The 24,013-nt window shown below is 38.0% G+C and overlaps 2 protein-coding genes across 4 annotated transcripts in view; one reads left to right on the top strand and one right to left on the bottom strand.

The window, feature by feature from the left end:
- trappc12 (trafficking protein particle complex subunit 12) overlaps window positions 1-1,799 on the bottom strand; it is a 41,294-nt gene extending 39,495 nt beyond the window's left edge. The window contains exons 1-2 of one of the 3 annotated variants that reach the window (XM_081394520.1): window positions 1,737-1,799; window positions 149-411 (exon numbers count right to left, since the gene is read on the bottom strand). The gene's annotated coding sequence lies outside the window, so the exon portion shown is untranslated. Of the gene's footprint in view, window positions 1-148; window positions 638-1,736 lie in introns of all 3 variants that reach the window. The other 2 variants (XM_081394521.1, XM_081394522.1) reach the window with 2 other exon arrangements.
- Window positions 1,800-1,883: 84 nt separating this feature from the next.
- The window catches only part of eipr1 (EARP complex and GARP complex interacting protein 1), a 51,322-nt gene continuing 29,192 nt past the window's right edge, over window positions 1,884-24,013 (top strand). Inside the window, exons 1-4 of the mRNA XM_081347796.1 lie at window positions 1,884-2,093; window positions 2,770-2,853; window positions 7,285-7,417; window positions 16,918-17,074. Coding sequence (XP_081203922.1) covers window positions 2,052-2,093; window positions 2,770-2,853; window positions 7,285-7,417; window positions 16,918-17,074 — 416 coding nt within the window. The 5' untranslated portion in view covers window positions 1,884-2,051. The remainder of the gene's footprint in view (window positions 2,094-2,769; window positions 2,854-7,284; window positions 7,418-16,917; window positions 17,075-24,013) is intronic.

Genomic DNA, 24,013 nt, shown 5'->3' with positions numbered 1-24,013 from the left:
AATCACTCTTCCGTCTACAAGGCTAGCTACTACCAGAGCTTGAAATTCATTTCACATTCACACAAAATGTCTAGTTAGTTGGCGAACTCATATAGTGCATTACTCCTCGTTTGTATTTCTTTCGAAAAGGTGAATTATTGCATGGTACCTGGATGTTCAGTCAGAACATATGCGGTGCGAAACAAGGATAGTTCTCAACACAAACGTCCGTGTCCTCGTCTGATTCAGAGATTTCGTCCAGGAGAAATTGTCATCGTTGAAATTCTTTGCCGCAGACGGACTCTATCTCTGTGTTCGTAGCTGCATTGTGAGATCACCGGCGCCACCAGTCCGCCCTAACCCGAGCCAGTCCGGGCTCCTCGTCCGCGGCAGGCAGGTCTTCTGCCTCGGCTGCTCTTCGCTATAATGCGGCTTGTAAAGGTAGCCACAAACACCTGATTCAAGCATCAGACTTCCAAAATCCTCTTCTATATCATATTGAGCACTCTCCTCCGCTATTGTCATAACTTTACATCTGTCTCCACAGCGCCTGTTAGCTTAGCTTCAAACAAGATGGAGGATATTGCTTTCAGTTTCAGAGAGTAAAGTCCCACCCACTGATCTGTAATAGGCCTGTAGCGTGAGCGGGTCCCGCCCCCTGGGAAAGATGAGAAACTAGTGTCTGTAGTCTTAACAGAAATCCCCCCCTCTAACACTTCCTCCTACAATGACGCAAAATGACGATTTTTGCGTCATTGTAGGAGGAAGTGTAAGAGGTAAATAACAGATTTCTCCTGTCTCAGGGGAAAATGAGAGAGTGTTGCACGACCATTCAATAGTATGACTGGGTTTCTAACAATGCAAAGCTTAATGCAAATGGGTGAAGTGTCCCTTTAATGGCACTGGAATAAAACGTGCTGACTTTGCTCACACTGGGTATAACCACTTCCCAATTTTTGGGGGGGGATTTTTATTTTTTATTTTTTTGAGATTTGAAAAAATAGCTTATAAATATCTTGTTATGCTTTATTTTCACCAAATTTTAATTTAAGCAGCCTATGTTAAGAAACAGTAATGGAAGTGTAGCCCACTAAGTTAGTTCTTCAGGAATTTCATTAATATTATATTATCTACAAGTACAGTTTGTACCAAAAAATAATAATAATACAAAATACAGATTTGAATTACAATACAAGCACAAATGATTGTTTACATTCAATACAATTAAGCACTTCTTTCTTGTTCACAAGGTCATTCTTACAGTGTTTCTCTGGTTTCTTCTCATATTCAAATAGCACAAGAGATGTTGCTCTATATCTATTCAATTGCTCGTTTTTCGCTGGAGTTTGTGAAATAATATTTAAGTAAACATTCATTTATCGCACTACTGATAATGTCAAAAGAATAAATAATAGAGAAATATGATTTGACAGATAAGTTTTAAGCCTTTTTCGTTTCCAAATAATACGAATTACAGAATGTCAAGTAAGCTCCATTGATTCATTATATAAATAATGATAGAAATCCAAACATTCTGGAGGAGAATTTGTAAAACATAATTATGATTAAAATGCAGTTTATCCATAATATAGGCTACTGGGTGCATGTCTGAAGAGCTCTGTAGCAACAACATGATGAATGTAGACTAACATACAACAACTGTTGACTTGACATTTAGGTGACCGTCATATTCATCACAATACTTACGCACAGAGAGAAAATTACATTATGATAAAACAGTAAAAACATGATTTTACCTTCAGTGAAATGAACGCTGTGATGACAGCAGTGTAAACACACGCATGCGCACTGACGTAAGAAGAGAACCCTACGGTGTGCGAAAGGTGTCAAACATCTGCGCTACGGTGGAGACTGGTATTCTCGAACACACTTGCGTTCGCAAAACACAAAGCACGAACTCTCAGAGAACAGTGTTACGTGACTTTCCGTACGCCGTTTTCGTAAGTTTCATTTTGCTCTCGCGGAACTGCTGTACATGTCATTAGTATTTGATAAACAGGAGAATGTTTTACTCCGAATTAAATCATAAATGAATAAATGAATGACTGAAGATGGAGGATGATGCACCGGTTATTTATGGCCTGGAGTTTCAGGTACTGTAGCTCTGTTTACCCTTTTCATTCTTCCACACAACAATCTCATATAGAAGATACATTATGAACTGGTACCTATGTTTCACTGTTGTAATATTTACGTTTAATATGGTTATTAAACATGTTTTTATATTAAACATGATAAATGGAGAGATATGTTCCGTTCCTAATATCTGTCACAAACAATGTATCTGCGTATATTTTTGTATAGCCTAAGTATGGAATCAGAAGGTAATAAACCACAAGCACTTACATACCCTACTATGAATGTCATATTATTATCATATATATATATATATATATATATATATATATATATATATATATATATATATATATATGATAATATGGCATTCATAGTAGGTAATGATAATATCAAAAGACTAAATAATAGAGAAATATGATTTGACAAATAAGTTAAGCCTTTTTTGTTTCCAAATCATACGAATTACAGAATGTCAAATGATAGATAGAAATATACATATACATGGCACATTGTTTTGGTAAATTTTTGTTTGTACGTGCTCAAGAAAACATGAGCCCATCTGTCCTATAATATCCAAAAATGCTGGTAGGTAGGCTAAGTAGCAGCTGTAGGCATTTTGTGTCACATATGTATTGTATTTTCTTGTATTTTGGCTGTGTATGATTAATGCATGGGCTGTCATGTTTTCAGGCGCGTGCTCTGGCAGCTCAGACAGCGGAGACAGATGCCATCAGGTTTCTCGTGGGCACACAGTCACTTAAATTTGATAACCAGGTGAGTGAATGTACATTCTTTTTCCCAGTCGTCTCAATGGCAAGAAGTGTCTATATTCACCCCTATATGCAGGACTCTTTAGAACAGGTTTCTGAATGAGTCCAGTTCATATTTATTGTTAATTTATGTCATAATTCACTAACTAGGACAATACCACAGAAATATAGCACAACATATTAAATTAATCTGTCATGGCAGGTTAGGACCAAATCACAGATTAACATGTAAGAGAAAGCGTTTATCACTTGTTGTTTTGTTACATCGGCCCTTGTTAGGACATGGTATTTTAGTGCATGTGTAATTCATGACTCTCCAACAACATTTCTGAAACTATATAAAACCTGTTGCGATTTTATTGTTGTTTATATCAGACTCTGATTTAATATTTGAAGAATGCACAGTTGCACACATATTTTTTGTTTTAATTTAGGCGGTAATTAGTTCAAACTACAAATGACTGTTTGCAAACAGATTTCGCAAACGTTCCCCCTGTTTGATTACGATTTTTAGACTTTTCTTTTTTGCTTTCAGATTATAGAGTTGTTCTTATCGTAAACTGTTTATATACTAATTGAATAATCTTTAAGATGTTTAGAATTTTTTTTAAATAAGAAGACAAAATAATAAATTAAGAAAATAATATATAAAAATAATAATATAAATAAAGTTATAAAATAAATTATTATTAAATATAACAAATAAAATATCAAGATATAAACAAGATAATGAAATGATAAACAATAAGATAACCAAAAAGATTAGTAAGATTAATAATAAATAAGATCATACATTAGACATTAAAAGCCAAAATCAATATATGTTATTTATTATATTAATTAAGATGAATTATAAATAATTAGATAAAAAATAATATAAAATACCGACAATACAATAATATATAATTGCCACATTCTGTTGGTGTTTAGTTTGCTTTTAATGGACGTTTCTCTTCAGTTACCTGTTCCCCAGTCATTAGTTACCATGGACATTCATTAACGAGCACACCTGTCTATTGTTAGTTCATCACCATGTCTAAGTTCCTCATTTCCTTATATTCCTTGTCTGGTATTGTTTGTGTTGCTTTGTTCACATGCTGGCACGTTACCTGCTCATCTGTGGATTCATTTGGTTTGTTTTTATATAATAAATTCCTTTTTGGAACCTTTTCATTTTCCTTGGGACTTAATGTTACAATAATAAAATAATAGGAAAAATAAAGATTAATAATAAATAAGATCATACATTATTTGCCCCAAAGGAATTGAATAACATACAGTATATTCTAGATAAAGTAGTAGCTGAAGTTACGCAGATGACCCTGCTCAAACATTTACATTACCTTGGTTATAAAAGAGAAAAAATTAAATATGGCAAAAATAAAAACAACATTATAATTTAGTCACTCATGTTTTTCCACATCAAAATCTGTTTGACTTTATTTTACTGTGGAACATAAAGGAAGATATTTTGATGTTTCAACTGTTTTTGTCCATATAATGGACCTCAGTGGGGTCCAAAACATCTCTGGAACCCATTGACTTTCATTCTTCAAGATGTCTTCTTTTGTGTTCCTTCTGTACAAACTTTTTGGGTGAACTAACTAATCATTTGATATTGTTTGTTGACTCCTGACTATTTGCAGCCCTTTATAGTCGTTACATATGAGTGCTGTAAACCTTGCACTTTCAGACCCGGAGGATATTTGTGGGCGGCTTCACTGGTCAGGACAAACCAGACCAGAGCTGTCATAAAAGAATATTAAGGAGGATATGTATGTCAACTGTTGAACTGCATCATTTCTGTAAATTTAGTCGTATTTTGTAAAGTATTTGTGAAATATCATAGCTTCATCTGGGCAGGGCTGCATTTTGATAAAAAAATAAAATAATTTATTGATATTTTTTTTCATCCTTATTTTAAAAATCGACAAGTATTTTACATATTTAGCATAAAACTTATGAGCACAACTGTGTCTTTAAGATGATATTTTCACTTGGCAGCTGCTAAATAGATAATTTTTTCTTGTTTTAAGCATATACAGTATCAAAATGATTAGTATGGTAAGGAAATGATTATTTGCTGTGATCAAAAAGACTTCGGCTTCATAAACTTACTCTTCAGCCGGTCATTTCCTTCAGCCCTCGAGCGACACACACCGAGGCCTGTGTGTCATTACTGATACGACCCTTCACCACTGTCCTGAGCATGAGTGAACCTAAAGTGCAGGCCATTCCCTACCTGAGCCCCTGACCCCTCCTTCACGTAATGACTACGGCAAGAGACGAGGCCCATGTGATAATTCACTCGCATTAGTACAGCACAGGCTGATAAATCACGAGCAAGTCTCTCCAACCCCAGCACTCATTACAGAACCTTCCAACGCCTCCAATTATCCTGTCCAGCCATTGGAATTTATTTGTATTGCTTCCCTCCATAAAATTATAACGTTGCCTAATAATTCTCCTTCAGTGCAGTCCAACCCAAGGTTAATGGCTTCCTTTCCAACTTTCAGCAGCCTGAGAGGCAGAGATGCCCTCACGTATGCATGCGCTCTCTCTTTCTCAGACTAACATGCTCACGCAAGTGGCCAGCAAGACTAATACCTTTTGGTCTAGTTTTGCATACAGCCAGTTAATATGCCATTCATATACTAAAATCAGTATAGGTGGAGAATCATTCTTACATCACCAATATTCTATTTCTATCATACACATCAAACACAAATACAATATAACAACTATATAACAATGACAAAATTCTTAGTAAAATAAGATGTGAGATTTATGCTTGAAATGTATACGTTTCAAAGTAACAGACATCTTGAAATTAGAAAGACTGTAAATTAGAGGTATGTTTTTCAGGAGAATTTGTAAAGCCGGTATTTAGAAAATGTATTTATTGCTTTCATTGAATGTATTTAGATATTTAAGTGTAAACCAGGTAAAATAAAATCACTAAATCAGTGAAGTCTTTAAATATAAGACTATAAGTATATGTGCCTAATTAAATTGACTAATTTTACATTTCCTGAATCAAGCAAATCTCGATTGTTAATCTTTATGTTGATGCATACTGTACTGCTTTAAAATCGTGCATATATAAAATGTCACTCAATTTCTTAAAAAAAAGAAAAGAAAATGTATCTAAATGATTTATCTAAGCTCAAGATTATAAATGTATTTATCCAAATAAAATATTCAAGATATCTATTTAGGACTTTGGCCTCCCCAGTGAATTTATCTTGTTTTAAGGATGTTTAGATATTTTTAGTGAAAAACAGGACAAAAACACAGATTGGAAGTATTTCTGATTTCGAAGAGGATTTTTGTGATGTGGACACAATTACACTTTGCACATGATGGAATTTACCTAAAGGTGCAATGTGTAAGATTTTTGTAGTAAAATATCCAAAAATCACTTGCACAGTGTGATATATTTCCTGCAGTTGTGCACATACAGTACAATATCCCAAAAGTTTCCAAAGATTTTTAATTTCAGAGAAATTCCGATTTTAAACAATGGCTCGTCCCTGTTCACTTGTCACCTGTCAATGACGTCATATCCGCGTTATCCCTGGTTTCCACTCGCACTGCCATAGTAACCATGGCGACAGACGTGGACAACTGCGTAACGTTTAGCGGCGCGCTCACACTGTTTTATATAGCTCAACATGATGATCAGTGATGTTATTCTAATGTTGATCTAGCTTACTGCTAGTCTCATACAGACAAACTAACACATAGAATAACATTATAACTTCAACACACTCATATGCAGTTTAGTGTGATAGTGTAGACCAAGTGAAACAGCGCAGCGTTACCTCATAAGTTTCATTCGTCTAATAAACTGACCTGTGTGAGTACTATTCAGCACTTGCGGGTAAGTTAGTTCGGTAGAATGAAATGTCCTTATTTCTTTATATCCGCAGGACTCGCGAGTGGCGCTGATACCTGTCTCTCATTAGCAATCGCGCCCTGCTTCACAACACAGTCATGTTAAAAACATCAAATAAACATTATTAGATCCATCGGCATGACGGCAAGTTCCATGATTCCGCTTATCACTGCGTCATCAATCTACACCTTTGTTATTGTAAGAGGTTAGCGACCCCTAGCGGTGAAAAAATTACATATTGTAGCTTTAATAGACTCACAGTGCACATGTGGTCTCTCAGTAAAATAATAACTCTTCACATGTGTGATGCTTTGCCTAACTTTTATGCATCTAACATAAGTTCAAAAGATGCAGTCTCTTCAAAGTTGAAATAAAAACCTGCGAAATCAGTGTCAAGAGTGTGTGAAGTTAAAAGGTGTTTGAGATTTCCTTTCCTGTCATATTAAAGTAAATATCTGCGAGTGAAGTCCCAGCTCTTTTACCTGCCGTGTCAGGACACTCTCCTCAAAGCTGTGTTTTTCTTTTTCTCTTCCGCAGATTCACATCATTGACTTTGATGATGAGAATAATATGATTAATAAGAGCGTGCTCCTGCACGATGCCGGTGAGATATGGCACATCAGCGGCAGCCCTGCAGACAAGGCGGTGCTGACCACCTGCTACAACAAGAGTGAGTCTTTCTCTTCCTCTCACAACACGTAGACACATAGTTTGTGTTTTAAGGCTGCCTATAGATGTTCACATTGAGCAACCGATCATAGAAATGACTACACTCAACTGACTACACTCTTAAAAATCAAGGTTATCGGCTTCATTATTATATCATTATTTGCATCTGTGGATTCATGAAGAAAGTTTTACATCCACGGATCCTTTCAAATGCTCAAAAGGTTCTTTATAGTTCTATAGATTATTAAAAGGTTATTCACTCTAAGAAAAACATGGTTATTTTAACAACTGCTCTCTGAAAGTTATTTTGAGGAACCAAAAATGTTTCTTCTATGGCATTTCTGTGAAAACACCCTTTTATAAACTTTTATTTTTTTTAAAGTGTAGGAAAACTTGCAAGAGACAGACATTTTTGTCTTTTTTTTTCATGTTTGAACTCCTAAAGAGGCCATATTTTGCCCTTCTACAAAGTCTTGATTTTGTTTTTGGGCTCCACTAGAACAGGTTTTCATGCTTGAATGGAAAAAACACACATTATTTTCCTCATATTCTCCATTGTTGCAGCTCCTCTCTTCACAGTCTGCCAGTAACGCTCTGTTTAGTCCTGTCTCTGTGAAGCTCCCCCCTCTAAAAAGCACACTGTGCTCTGATTGGTCGGCTGGATCAGTGTGTTGTGATTGGTCAAGCTCTTTGAGTGTGTTTGGGGAAATGTCCCGCCCCTTACCATAACCACCAGTTTAACACACTACTAACTAACTAAACCAGGCCCCGCCCCTTTATTCTGTGTTATTTAGATGAGGAATATTATGACGTGTTTGTTCCCGGAAAGAAACTCGTGTCAGAAACACTGATACTGATATAGAGAATAACTCCCGCTGGAGGGACTTTGTGCTTTGTAACTTTGCAGAGCTTTTTCATGATCAAACAGCAACATTACACACTAAAGAAAGATGAACGTGTAAAAAGCATAATAGGTCCTCTTTAAATTCAAAATGAACTGTATTCACATTTTTATTCTTTTGATCAAACATGCTATCTTATATGGCAGCTTAATTTTGCTGTCTATGGTTTAGAGCAGCCTTTTTATCACAAGCATGACTGTGATGTCTTTAACTGTAATGGTTTGATTTGGATTCTGTTGTTTCGGAAGTTGTGCACATAATGTTTCATTTACGATTCCACTGCTTTCTTCCGCTACAAGTGCTTTGTACTTAATTTTGCTTCGTGGGTGACAGTTCACAAAAGACTCTTTATATGTTTATATGTGCTGTATACGCTGTGAGTTCACTCACACAGTCATGTCACACAGGTTGTTAATGCAATATATGACACATTCTTGCACTCGCCTCGAGGCAATTAAAAATCGTACACAAACATGATGAAACAATTGAAAGTGAAAATTTTAATTAAATCCGTGTTTATAAGAGTGACGCCCGTGGCTGGTTACTGACAGTTCTCATAGGGGGGAACATTTCTTTCCTGAGTGAAAATGGGGACTTTTTTTTTTTTCATTTCTCCTTCGATCTTCATTATGATGAGGCCAATGTGCAAGATGTCATAGTGGAGTTCAAAAGAGGAATGTAATTACCGTGACATTCAAGCTAATGGAGTAGCCGGGCGGCACAGAGTCTGGCTCGATCATCACCCCCGCCCGCCACCTTATGCCGCGCTGAGCGCTGAATTATCTGATCTGAGAACCGCGCTGATATCGATGCGACCATATGCGTGTGCTCCACTACACCAGTGACAGGCATTTCAACAGCTTTACTAGGAAGAAAGAACTGCAGAATTAAATCTACCGAGCTTTATTAGTGGATTAGTGAATATTACACTATACATTAACTCTAACTGTAACTATTTACATACCAAAATGTAACTATTTTTCCAAAAAAAAAAAATTCTTTTTATTGCTGTTACAGTCATTTTAGAAAAGCAATAAGCTGTTTGTGGCTGTGCATTGCAGTGATTTTCATCACAGTTAAGCAGTGGTGGATGAAGTTCAATAATCCTGTAAATACTGAAGACAGATCTTCACTTCTTTTCATTTTGTATGTACAGTAAAACTGATCTTATGTGTATTATCTTCATAGAATGAGGCAGCACATAATTTATTTCAATATTTCAGTACTTCATTTTGTAATAACAGCAGGTTATATTTTTTTTTCTGCAGTGAAGTCAAAACTAAGATAAAATGCTTTAAATGTAGTGGAGTAAAAGTAAAAGTTTGCTCATAATTAAATATAGTATGTTTTGTCAAAAATAAAGTCATCAACTAATATGTTATTATAGTGTTTGTTCCAATGTAGGTTATATTCAAAGTAATGAATCCTTAACTTTGAAATATGTATGATAAAATGTATATTTTAGTTTTTACAAAGAAAGATTACACTTGAATTGTTGTTGTAATTGTAACCTTTTTAATAAAATAGCAAAAAATATATTTACAAGGTAGATGTAAGCAAAATATTAAAAGGTAAATATAAGCCTTTTCTTTAAATAATTTTTATTGTGTTTTATTAGTGACAAATTTGGGGAGAAGATACATATTCCAAAACTTTCTGAAAATACAGTATGAGAATTAACTGCACAATTACTAGACATGTTTACCTTGGATATTATACAATTTGCAAGCACAATTTGTGGAAAAATAAAAAAAAATTGAGATGCTTCCAAATGTGAACCAATTATATAGTATATATATATATTGCTCTTGCATTCTTTCTTGTGGCTCAGTGACACACCTGAATGAATGGCTCATTATGTATTTTTGCGGGCCATTGTCTTCTCAGGTGTGAACCACTCAATATTCATGATGGTGTTGGACTGTTCACGCCCCTGCACATATTGCCTTTCCAAACAAAAAGTGTCTTACAAAATTTAAATCAATGTATTGTTTTATGTGAATGATTAGGCAGGATGATTTTCAGATCATTTTGAAGAAAAAACTCTAGGCGACGACATCCATTATTCAGAAGTATTGTGGACACATATTTAGTATGTGTTTTGTGGCCTTATTTTAGAAACTTTAGTTTTTAGTTTTTTTTCAATAACCATGCATAAACATTATTCTCTCAAAAATACAAACATGTACATACATGTTGCTCATATATTATGGTAGCCCTGTTTGTGCTAAATAGAGTGTAATTACACCTTTCCATTAATATGTTTATAAGCAACTGAAAAAAGCACAAATGTCAGGGCATGTCAGAACATCTCAAGGACCCCAAAAACACCTTAGACCCCAGAGGGTTAAATACCCTGATAAGTTACAGAAATTTGTTCAGAAATCTTCTATTCTTTTCACTTAATTTTTTCTTATTATTTTTGCATGTACTTAACCCTCAGAGGTCGGAGATCACGCCGGCGTGATCTGCTCGCTTTTTTCCTTATGAGTTGAATTGAGACCCGAAATACTCTTTTGAATTTGATTTTACAAAACAAGTTTCATACATCAATCGATTCTGTTAAATGTGTATTATTTTTGTGTATACTCACAATAAAAACAAAGTGCTGTGCTTTTTGCCAAAAAAAGAAAAATAAACACGAAGCGAGTTCTGCCTTCTCTCTGCCAGTGTAGTCCATTCTGAAATGCGTCCGAAAATGAACAATAACTCAGCGAATACTCAGTCAAACAGGCATACAGTCACACAGGCATGAAGCTTGAATTCTCTTCTTTTTAATGAAGTAATTTATATAAAAAAACAAATATTCTCATCTTGTGAAATCTGTATTAAAAGAGAGCGATTCCAGTCGAGCTAATTACATCTAATTCAGATGTAATGTGACTCCGCCCACGGAGAGCGCACGCTATTCAAACGCAAATGACTGAGGCAATCCGCGCAAACCTGTGAACGCCCCCATATCAGCGCGAGAAAACACAAGTTTATTCAGATCATTACTTGTTTACACCGTCTTGCAGCTGTGAGGAATAATAATGGAAAATGTCCCCCAGAAGTGCGGGTATATCGAGGAGCGAGCTGAGGAATACTAGTAAGTTTTTTTCCTTCTCACGTGAATTTCTTCACGTGGGTTTCTGTTTATGAATGAATGAACGGCAGAGATGCGCGCTGTTTACCACAGCTGGCAAAGACAGTTTAAATTTAAATCGCGTGTGTGAATGAATGATGATGTTTCAGCAAACTGTATTGCTATACTGAGATGAGTAAAAATCGACTGAAATATGTTGAAATAAAATGTAGGCTATTTGTATAAGCAACGTATTAAACTGCAAATTAACAATATGCCCTAATATTTCATGAAAACAACGTTACAGTCAGGCGAAATATGAAAGTAATGAATACATAGATAAAATGTAGGCCTATAATCATTTTCTTTTTTTACAAAGAAAGAGTACACTTGAAATATTGTTGAAATTGTAATATTGTTGTAATTGTAACCTTTTTAATAAAATGGCAAAACATATTTACAAGATAGATGTAAGCAAAATCTTAAATGGTCAATATAAGTCTTCTTCTAAATATCCTTTGTCCTTGCATTGTGGCTCAGCCAGTTTCACACCTGTGTGAATAGCTCATCATTATGCAGAGTGGGTGTTCTAAGTTGTAAACCACTCCTCGTTCACGCCTCCTCGCATATTGGCTTTCCAAGCAAAACCTGTTTTACATCAATTTAAATCAATGTATGGTTTTATGTGAACGATAAAGCAAGACTATTTTCACATGATTTTGAAGAAAAAACACTAGGCGAGGACATCCATTATTCAAAAGTCTTATTGACACATATTTACTATGTGTTTTGTGGCCTTATTTCAGAAATTTTAGTTTTTAGTTTTTTCAATAACCATGCATAAACATTATTCTCTCAAAAATGAAAACATGTACATACACGTGGCTCACATATTATGGTAGCCCTGTTTGTGCTTTATAGAGTGAATTTACACCTTTGCCATTAATATGTTTATAAGCAACTGAAAAAAGCACAAATGTCAGGGCATGTCAGAACATCTCAAGGGCCCCAAAAACAGCTCAGACCCCAGAGGGTTAAGTAAGACTGATCTTATGTTGATTCGCTTCATATAGAACGAAGCGGTCCTGTGGATGCCATATGCCCCAAGAGCCTCTAAAACAGTTTCAGTGGAACCGCTGTCCTGCCGTTGAAGGAATGCAAGCAGTTCAGCACGGACTGAGCACGCTCGCTGGTGAAACGTGCTGTCATGTTGACCGAGTCCAACTCCATACCAAGAAAATAGATACCCTGCAGGGGGAGAGTTTGCTCTTTTCCCAGTTGACCCGTAGCCCCAGATGGCTGAGGTGTCTGAGTCCCTGTGCTCGCACAGCTGATCTCGCGAGTGGGCCAGGATGAGCCAGTCGCCGAGATAGTTGAGGATGCGAACACCCACCTTCTGTAGAGGGGCAAGGGTGCCAGGCTCCCAGACACAGAACAAGTGGGACCAGTGGGATCACAGACGTACCCACGGTGGGGCAGCGAGGTGGAGGACAGGGACCCGACCCGAAGCCATAGCGTCCCGGAGTGAGGTCTGAGTGTGCGATGCAACATGTACCTGCTCCGTGGTTTCTGTGAGGGAATGGCAGGAGACGTGTAAGAAGTCGTCGTGTCCTCGAAACTCGACTCCTGCCTGCTGGCGATAGAAGAGTGGGCTGAGAGTGGCGAGGCATAGCGTCGCTCACTGTTAGCCGCGCCCTCTTGGGACCCAGCGATTGAGGAAATTGCTCTTTTGTTGAATGTGTGGGTACCGTAGTGCTAGTGGCAGAACAAAAAAACAAACTCACCACAGGAGTCTTCACTCGGCCCGGTTCAGCCAGAGATTGCGCTCCTGGAACACAAGTGTGGACATCATCTGCCCAAGCGACAGCACATTTTCGGGCAGAAAAAGATGCCTTCCACGACTTTGTGGAACACACACGTTACAAGCACATGTTTATTTAGTGTCATGTATGTCATCCTGATGGTGTTTTGTCTTTGTGCACCATCTATATGTGAGACTGTTGGCCATGTTTTATCGACTGACCACTTAAAATGAACTCTGATTTATCATGTGGCTTTCTATTGTGCCACTTGTATTATCAGTACATATTAAAGTAAAAAGCAGAGTCACTCTCAGAAAATAAAGTACATAATTGTACCTTTAGGGGTACAATGGCTTGTCACTGGGGCTGTACCCTCAAGGGTACAATATTGTACCTTAACCTTTAAAAGAAACGGTACATATATGTACCTTTTAATGCTTTTTGACCCTCAAAAAGGTACATATATGTACCTTGAGGTCCAATAATAAGCCCTATGGGGTACGTTAGTGTAGATTGTACCTTGGGGGACAGAAATGGACTCCTACTGTACCCCTATTTCTGACAGTTCAGTTGATGAGCAGCTGTTGAGGTCGTTTCCAGTTTTAAATACTTGCGGGTACACATCAACAACGACCAAATCTAGCACACCAACTCTGTCGGCCTAATAAAGAAGGCCCATCAACAGCTGTGCTTCTTGAGGAGGCTCAAGCGGGCTGGCCTGCAAACAACAGTCCTCACATCATTTTACAGGTGTGGTGTGGAGAGCATCCTTACAGCACGTGTCTCTGCATGGTACGGAAACCGCTCTGTTGCAGACAGGATAGTGAAGTCTGCACAGAAGATCCCTGGCCGCCGTTTCCCAGCAGTGGAGGACGTCTACATCCGCAGATGCAGGAACAGTGCTGCCAGGATCATACTCTACCCACTCCTCCTCATGGACCGTTTACCCCCCTTCACTCAGGAAGAAGGCTCCAGAAGCTGTTAGACTGAGGCTGCATTTACATTTCATGGTTTAATTCTGATTTTTCTTCCTCCCATGTGGCACAGATTGGATATGACCCACAAATGTGTAAGCAGGGAAAAAGCTGAATGGGTTTGATACTCTCAGATTGGTTTCAGGCCTCATTCATATGTGGAATTAAATCTGATGTGAATCAGATATGTTCATTTGCATCTGCCATGTAAGCGGATAGATCGGATATTCCCTATACATGACTCTTTTCAATGGCGCAATGGAGGATGAAGGCTCAACCCAATGTTTTGCTGACCTTTAAAGATGGTGCAGAAAGCAAAAGCTTGAATTATAATTTTGTCTGCATCCATTGCAAATCACGCCGTTTTTATTTCCTTTTCGGCCCAAGCTTTTCCGGGTCAGTATGTAAACCTTGGGTTGCTTCACCATGTGTATAGTGTAAATGCAGATATCCAATATGAGTCACTTTCAAAAGCTGGTCATCAAAAAAATCAGATATAGTCAACAAATCGGAACTGGGCATTAAGGAATGCAACAGTAGACACACACTACAGACTCTTTTATCTTCATTATTTTCCCACACTAAATAGTTGTACAATAACACTTGAATATTTAAATATTCATATTTATATTAATTATTAACTTATGTAGTTTTTAGTTTTGCCTAATTTGAGATTTTATTGTGCTACTGTTTGTTTTTATTTGTTATTTTCTGCTATTTCTGCTTAGTCTTGATTTTAGTGGACCTCAGTATAGTTTGTTATTTTCATGTACGTCATGTCTCAGAATTACAATAATCCTCCCTTGAATCCTTGAGTATTATATCTCTAAATGAAATACAGTTATAAGTTGAAAAATACAGTTTTACTGTGAATTTATGGCAACAACAACTGCCAGGTATTTTTTGTTGGTTTGTTTTTTTATTTATTTATAGTGTGAGTTATAAACTTTTAAAAATACTTGAGAGAATACACAAACCATATGTTGTTGTAAATGTGTAAGTATTAGCTTAAGGTTTTATCAGTAACCCATAACTAGTAGTACACTTTTTGAATTTTCAATATTTCCAAATCTGTCATTTAGTGATCAGTGTTGGTAAGAACCTGATACCTGTCAAAAGTCTGGAAATATCTTTTTTTATATATATATATTTTGATAGAAGTCTCATCTGCTCACCAAGGCTGCATTTATTTTATCAAAAGAGCCTACGATAAAAACAGTAATATTGTGAAATATCATTGCAAATCAAAATAACTTTTCTATGTGAATATGTTAAACTGTAATTTATTCCTGTGATCAAAGCTGTATTTTCTGCATCATTACTCCAGTCTTTAGTGTCACATGATCCTTCAGAAATCACTCTAATATGCTGATTTTCTGCTCCGACAAGATTTATTATTATTGTCGAAAACAGTTGTGCTGCTTCATATTTTTGTGGATATGGTGATTCCCCCCCCCAGGATTCTTTTATGAATAGAAAATTCAAAAGAACAGCTTTTATTTGCATTTATTACATTTATTTATTACATTTATTAAAGCATTTATTAAATGGAAATCTTTTGTAACATTATAAATGAACAAAAATTGTATTTCTCTCTTTTTTTAATCTTACCACAAATGTTTGAATGGAACCGTTTCCACAAAAATGTTTAGCAACACAAAATGTTTTCAACATTGATAATAATAGTCACCATATTAGAATGATTTCTGAAGGATCATGTGTCACTGAAGACTGGAGTAATGATGCTGAAAATTCAGCTTTGATAACAGGAATAAATCACATTTCACAATATATTCACACAGAAAACAGCTGCATGACTGCTTTTACTGTATTTTTCTTAAATAAACGCTGCCATGGTGAGCAGAAGAGACTTCTTTCAGAAACATTAAGAAATTGTCATTTTCCCAACTTTTGACAGGAAATGTATTTATACTGATCTTCACCAATCTGAAAGATGAGTGTGTGAAATGAAAAGCGCTATGAGTGATCTGGCCTCCAGAGGCAGTGTACGCTTCTCAGAGAACAAAACTGCACATCAGGGTATATGTGCTGCTGGAAGACAATCCAGAGAGGCATTAGAAACAAACCATAAGCATTACCCAATAACCCTCCAAATTTATTCACATGATTTATATGTGATGGTGTGCATTATTATTATTATTTTTTGGAGTGTTCTTCAGATAACAATTGAGCTGAAGCTGTTGTGCATGTGTTTTTAAGCGTGTTTTGTGTATATGTATGCTTATGGCATATTATGGCTTATTATGCTTATGGCATGTGCTTCTGGAATTCAATCCAGAGAGGAAACAAACCATAATCATTACCCATACTTTAACCCTCCAATCTTCCAAATTTATTCACATGATTTATATGTGATGGTGTGCATTTTTTATTTCATTTTGGTTCTGCACTCAGTGTGCTTCAGATTACAATGAGCTGAAGCTGCTGTGCATGTGTTTTTAAGCGTGTTTTGTGTATATGCATGCTTATGGCATATTATGACTTATGACATGTGCTGCTGGAAGACAATCCAGAGAGGAACAATACATTAGAAATTACCCAATAGTGCATTAACCCTCCAATAATATGATCAAATTTATTCACATGATTTATATCGGTGACGGGTGTGCATTTTATTTTATTTTCAGATTACAATTGAGCTGAAGCTGTCGTGCATGTGTTTTTAAGCGTGTTTTGTGTATGTGCATGCTGATGTGAGACTCTGACAGTGTGTTGTGTGTGTGTCTCCTGTCGGGCAGCGTCTGAGAGTCGTGTGCTCACATGTGCGGCGGTGTGGAGGATGCCCCCGGAATGGGAATCAGGCAGCCACGAGTCCCCCGACGATTCATCAAACAACCCGCAGACCTTGGAGCTTCTCTGTCACCTTGACAACACGGCCCACGGCAGCGCGGCCTGGTACGCCACACGCCACACGCTATCGATTTAGCCCTGCAGCTTCCCCGTTCTCCTCCCTCTTTCCTAGCTTTGCTATCCTTCTCGTCATGGCTTTTATTTCCATTTCTCTCTCTCTCTGCCTCGCTTTGTCTCCGTCTCTTGCAGCATTTTGGCTCTGCCTCCCTTCAATCTATTGTTCTGTTCTTTTCTTGATGTTACAGAAATCTATTTGCACTGTATTTCATGCACCCATCCGTTCGGTTTTATTTTCAACCTCCGCCTATTTCTTTTGTCTCAGATCCGCACGCTTTATTTCATGCTCCGTAATTCAAAACACAGAATAAAGAAAAAAATCCTGCTTGTGTTTTGAAATGGCAGGCCATCATACTCGCATCCGTCAGATGAGGGAGTTGCACATACTAATGGAATTTTGCTTCATTCAAGCTAAAATATTCAACAAATTCAAATCTGCGCCTCGCTGTATTGCAACATAAAAGGCCAAGCATGTAAAAATGTAAATCATGTTTAAACCCATCAGACTTTCTTTCTTCCATGATGTGATAATGACCCAGCTGCTCTTTTCCATACCACCAAAATTGGCTTTTGTTTAAAACGGACAGAAAAATTCACAAGTCTCAATCAGTTTCAAGACATGTCAGAACTGATGTCTTTTGGGGCCAAACTCGGTGCAACATTTTGCAAGTTTGAATATGCATAAGCACGAATGAGGTTTGCAGCAGCCTTTTACTCCGGCCTCAAAAATGGCTTGATTGAAGATGTTCCTGGTAACCTCGTTTCCCCCATCATTCATCCGTCTGACAGGGGACAGTGGAGACCGCCCTGGGACCATCAACAGCAGTTGCCAGATTGATTAGACAAACTGCAATGAGTGAACTATAACAGAGACGCCTTATAAAAATGCAGTGTTTGATAAACAATAGCCTGCTGATGGATCAGTGTGCCAGAATCACAATAAAGCCTGAATAACCCACAAGTAGCTCTTCTAAAGTCAGACTGAAGTAATGATGGAACATTTCTTAGCCAAGGCTTTCATGACCATGAACAACATGGTAGGTTTTTTTTTTTTTTCATCTATTTCCTTATTCTTTATTCAACTTTCGAGCATTTGATATATTGTTTCCCCGGACTACATGTACTACATGCATGTAGGGGAGAGCGGGGCACAACCTGACACATTTTGACTTTCTCAGTTTGTGTAAATCCACTTGGGATTCAGAATATTTCTTTCTCCCCCCCCACATTAATTTCACAGATGTCTAGTACAATTATGTGGGCTTGTTTTCATTATTACAGTGTATACTTTTTACTTTATTTACCCCTAAAGAATGGAAGTGAAATGTGACAACATGCCCCATATGTGGGGAACTTTGTAACATAACCAAATGACTGCTTAAAATGTTATCTGATCCAGTAAAAAAAAAAAAAAAAAAGACAATTTAAAATAAAATCAACTTTTTCATATAAAATAATGGTGTTTTTAATAATTAAAGTAATTGAAAAGTTTGACAATGAACACACTGCAAAACACTGCATAGTTCAAAACTATGTAGGAAAATAGACAGAAGAAGAAACACATTCAGAAAAGCACAACCTTCCCCTTCCTCCACACATAGCTTTCACAGAACAGGACACAATAGATGAGCTAGAATGCTCCACATTTCTTAAAATAATAATATCTGAACATTGAACATTGACACTCAGTCTTTATTCTCAGCCTGTTTCTCATGGTTTCTCAATCCAATTTTTATGTTCTCACAAATTGCTAATGTCATAGAACAGCACAGTTCTAATAGCGGGCTCGTTGAAACACTGAGTTACAATGTGCCACGCTATCAAGACTCAACATTGTGATGTCTGTCATGGCATCGTCTATCAGCCCAACCCTCCTGAAAAAATGTGGACAGGGTTATTTTTGCGGCTGACCTTATTATATATGCATTTATAGGAGTTTCCCTCTTAGACACAACATTTATGGGAGGAGAGTATTTAAATGAATCATGCAAGGTGATTTACTAAGGGTTGCGCTCGTCAGTTTACTGGTATTTGCGCCATTATTTACTGGCCAAAAAAAAACATGTCTTAAACCAGACGCTAATTTGCGCTGCTCTTGGTAGATTGTGTTGGTCATTATGGAAATGATCCGGCTGCGTCTGTGTTCTTTAATTTGCGTGTCGTCAGTAGGTCACGCGCAGCACTTTTCACTCCCATCGGCACTATTTTGGAATTGCACTCTCAGGCTAATTTGAACTGTTTGGTAAATCTGGCCCTATGTGCAAGGAATAGGCTGTTGGTTGTAGGACAATTGAAATTAAATAATATAGAGACATCAGACTCTGAGAGGACAGAAGAAAGAAAGGTAGAGGTTTGTTGTTGATGTGTGGTGTACAGAACTGGTTGCTAATGGTCATTACCTTATCAGTGAAAAAATGTGGCTAAGTCATCAGCAGGCAGATAGTTAGTGGGAAGAGAGAGGAGAATAATGTGAAGAATTTGCGGGTGTCCAAAGTGCTAATAACCTTCTTTTGGTAGTAAGTGATTTTAACAGCAGAAACCTGGAGGAGAAGGGAGAGGAGGCATTGATACTGGCTCAGATTAGATGGATATTTTGCCATTACCTCTCTGCAGCACTGAGCTTGGTCCAATGATCACAAAGAGAATCAGCGAGCAAGGTGCTAGAGGGTGCCACATATTCTGTCCTGGAGGTAAAAAGGCAGATATTTTCAGCATTATATTGGAGTATGTATACTAGAATCATTCACATCAAGAAAGAAGTAGTAATTAGAGGAGGAAAGGGATGCAGACACCACAGAGAAGAAAGCATGTGGAGAAAGCACAAAGGTTACAATAAAATAAACTAGCTGTTTTCCTGCTTGGTGTGCATTTACATTTACATTAATCATTTAGCAGACTTTTATCCAAAGCAACTTACAAATGAGGAGAGCAGTAGAAGCATTTAAACTACCAATAGGACAACATGTAAGTGATGTGACCCTTCCCAGTTTAGTCTAACGCAGTCTACGTATTATAAAATAAAATAAAAAGATATAGAATAGAAGACAAAATGAAATAAAGTATTAGTATTAATGGATCAACTGTTGCCGAAAAAGATGCGTCTTCAGTCGTTTCTTGAAAATTGCTACGGACTCAGCAGTTCGGGTTGAGTTAGGCAGGTCATTCCTCCAGCAGGAACAGTCAAGGTGAAGGTCCGTGAAAGTGATTTTGTGCATCTTTGAAATGGCACCAAAGGCGACGTTCACTTGCAGAACGCAAGCTTCTGGTTGACACGTAAGTCTGGAGTAATGAGTTTAGGTAAAAGGGAGCAGAGCCAGTGGTGGTTCTGGAGGCAAGCGTCAGTGCCTTGAATTTGATGCGAGTGGCAATTGGCAACCAGTGCAAGTTTGTGAGGAGAGGAGTGACGTGTGCTCTCTTCGGGTCGTTAAAGACCACTCTAGCTGCAGTATTCTGGATCAGTTGCAGAGGTTTGACAGTGCATGCTGGAAGGCCTGCCGAGAGAGCATTACAAAAGTCCAGTCTGGATAGAACAAGCTTTTGGACAAGGAGTTTTGTAGCAATGCTTTGATAGGAAGGGCCTGTGTGTGCATAAAGCACCTTAAGTGTAATTTTCCCTTAAGTGCCCTTAAACCTAAGGGTGTTGCAGAAAAAAACCCTTAAGTGTTACTTAAGGGTTTCTTTAAAGGGGACCTATTATGCAAAATTCACTTTTGTATGGTGTTTGGACATAAATATGTGTTGGCAGTGTGTGTACACAACCACCCTACAGTGCTAAAAATCCACTCACTCCTTTTTTTTTAATCTCCATAAATCAAAAGCAGTCTCTCCAAACGACCTGTTTTCAGAATGTGGATTAGTGACATCACTAAAGCCACAGGCCCCGCCCACGAGTGTTGACTGACATACCGTTATATCTTAGACCCGCCCTGATCGAGTTCACTGCGAGTTGTACACATCAGCCATTGCTGCAGCAATGCACTCACGAGAAGCGTCGAAGCATCTCCCAAGCGTTGAAGGTGTTGTAGCTGGATGTATTCATTCACATAGCTCTCTCTATTTACTCTTGAAATCTGCCAGCCACTGAAGACGAGGTGGATTCATTTTGTTTTCAAAGAAAATGCTCCCTCAACTCTACAGAAATTTATGTAAGTTACTTATGCACTTCTTATACTGTTTACTCAGCTCTAACAGTGATTTTCTGAAGAAAAACTGATGCTTCATATTTTGTGTGACATAAACTTGTCATAAAGTTTAAACTATATTAAACTCATCAGTATATTTTGTGTCATCATTCAGACAATTAGATCGTCAGACGGAGTCCTACAGCAGGCTTGCATTAATAGTGTATACAAGCAATGCCAAATAGGTTATAATCGTAATTAAACTAAACTATACCTTTTCCAACTCCATACAGCATATATTCTCTGACTCTGTAGGCATTTTTATGGTCGAAATGAACACCATTACTGTGACTGTCTGTATTATTATTATCATCTCCCCTGTTCTAGCTCTGATCGCGGGATTTGTGGCTGCTTAGGCTCCGCCCCCTGTGCCGTGAACCAGCAGCTCATTAGCATTTAAAGGAGAAGCACTAAAACAGTGCGTTTTTCACAGACCCAAAAAATGATGATGATTTAAACGTGCTGTAAATAAAATTATGTTGGGTATTTTGAGCTAAAACTTCACATACACACTCTGGGGACATCAGAGAATTATTTTACATCTTGTGAAAAGGGGCATAATAGGTCCCCTTTAAGTGAGACTTTCTTTAACTGAATTTATGGAACCAGCTGAAGATCATTATGTGCCAAGAAGAATTTTTAGGGATAGGGAGAACCCTTTGGACCATCTTAGCAATGAAAAATTGTTGCAAGAATACCGATTTGATCGACGTGCAATATTTGACATCGGCGACCTTGACCATGTCACACATCGCAACCACTCTTTTCCTGCAGTGTTACAACTGCTTGTAGCACCGCCTTTTTTTGCAACTGGGAGTTTTCAGACGGTAGTGGGAGATGTTTTCCACGTGCATAAATCGTCTGTCAGCAGAGTGGTTCACCGGGTTGCGGGGGCTCTGCGAAATTGCTAGTGTTAGTGTTTTGCGTATCTATGGCAACAACAGGCTTTTATAACGTGAATCCAGGATCGCTGTCGTGAAACACTTAAATGTTTCCCTTACCTAAGAGAACCGTTTAAGAGATTATATGCAACACCCTTAAGTTATTCTCTTAGGTAAGGGGAAATCGCCCCTTAAGTATCATACTTAAGGGAAAAACTTAAGGTGCTTTATGCAACCGGGCACTGATCCTCCTAATGTTGTATAAGGGAAATCTGCTGGACCGGGCAGTTCTAGCAATGTGGTCTGTGAAGTTCAATTGCTCATCAATCACAACTCCAAGGTTCCTGGTTGACCTTGGTTGATTAATGGATGATGAAACATAGCTGAATGGAGAAGTTGTGGTGTAGTTTTTGATTGGCCGATACCACAAGCAACTTAACTTGACTTCACAAGGTTTAGTTGAAGGTGGTGGTCCTTCATCCAGCAAGAAATGTCTGTCAGGTAGGATGAGATGCACGCAGCTACCATTGGATCCTCTGGTTGGAATGAGAGGTGGAGTTGTGTGTCATCAGCATAACAGTGATAGGAAAAAGCATGTTTCTGAATGACAGATCCTAGTGATGACATGTAGATGGAGAGGAGAAGTGGTCCACGCACCGAGCCCTGAGGCACCCCGGTAGCTAGATGTTGCAACTTAGACACGTCACCCCTCCACGACACCCTAAAGGACCTACATGAGAGGTAAGACGCTGGCTGGCCTGGAGGAAAGGGGGCAGAAGTTGTCCAAGCACGATGTTAAAGTGGAGAAAAGAGTCTCGGTTGCACTGTTAGTACCTAAATATAAGGTACTGTAAGTGTGGATGAGACCAAAAAGGGTAGGCGAGAGGGTGAGTGTGAGCGTAGGTTTTGTAGAAAGGTGACCTGTGGTGGAGTGTGTGTTGTGTCCTGAGGCAGGTTGAGGTTAAGAGTGAGGAGAAAGTGATCTGAAGTGTGCAGTGTATGGTCAGTGGAGCAGTAGCATGTGTAAATAAGGTCCAATTAGTTACCTGATTTGTGAGTAGCCGCAGTAGATACTCGGTTGAGGTCGAATGAGGCCAGCAGAGTGTGGAAATCAGCAGCCTGAGGCTTTTCTAGGTGGATGTTGAAGTCTCCAAGAACTACGAGAGGAGTACCATCCTCAGGAAAGGATGAGAGTAACAACTCCTCCAAGAAACTGCCAAGCTGACCTGGGGGACAATAAACAATTACAAAATTAATTTTAATGTGATGGTTATAGTAATTGAACATGATTCAAATGAGCTTTTGGGACACAGAGATGAAGAGATAAAATTTCCTATCGTTGGAGATGAGCAGACCAGTACTTCCACCCCTAACAGTCAGGCGAGGGGTGTGTGAGAAAGTGAAGTGTGTGAGGACTTCACAAGAGGGCTGCCACGGTATACTACTTGATTTTATACTCACCTTAAATGTCGGAATTTAATACAGCTGGACACGCCTCACTACCGAAACTGTTTACCAACGTGAACAAACCCGAACAAATGAGACTTCACCAATGCGACTAAAATGTATTTTAACACTATTCCTCAGCTGTACAACAACAACCATTTGTTGTGTTCTCACATTTTTTCTAATGACTGCTTTCTGAACTATGCAGTTTGATGCATGTCAGCCTGTTAACAGATTTGTGTAAATCTATTCTTGTGATCCTGTAATAGAGCATGATAGGTGCCCTTTAAGAAAAGAGTGAATTATAAAGTGTTTTCAATAAGAAAACCTGTCTACCCACCTTGTCCAGTAGGACAAGGGGACTGTGTGTAAAAGTAATGGTCTTAATGGTTCTGCAGCAGCCTGAAGGCCACAACAGC

The sequence above is a fragment of the Scardinius erythrophthalmus genome, assembly GCF_964197995.2.
Source record: "Scardinius erythrophthalmus genome assembly, chromosome: 19".
Classification (NCBI taxonomy): Eukaryota; Metazoa; Chordata; class Actinopteri; order Cypriniformes; family Leuciscidae; genus Scardinius; species Scardinius erythrophthalmus.
The sequence above is the reverse complement of the archived record's forward strand: the minus strand, read 5'-3'. Positions and strand labels throughout refer to the sequence as shown.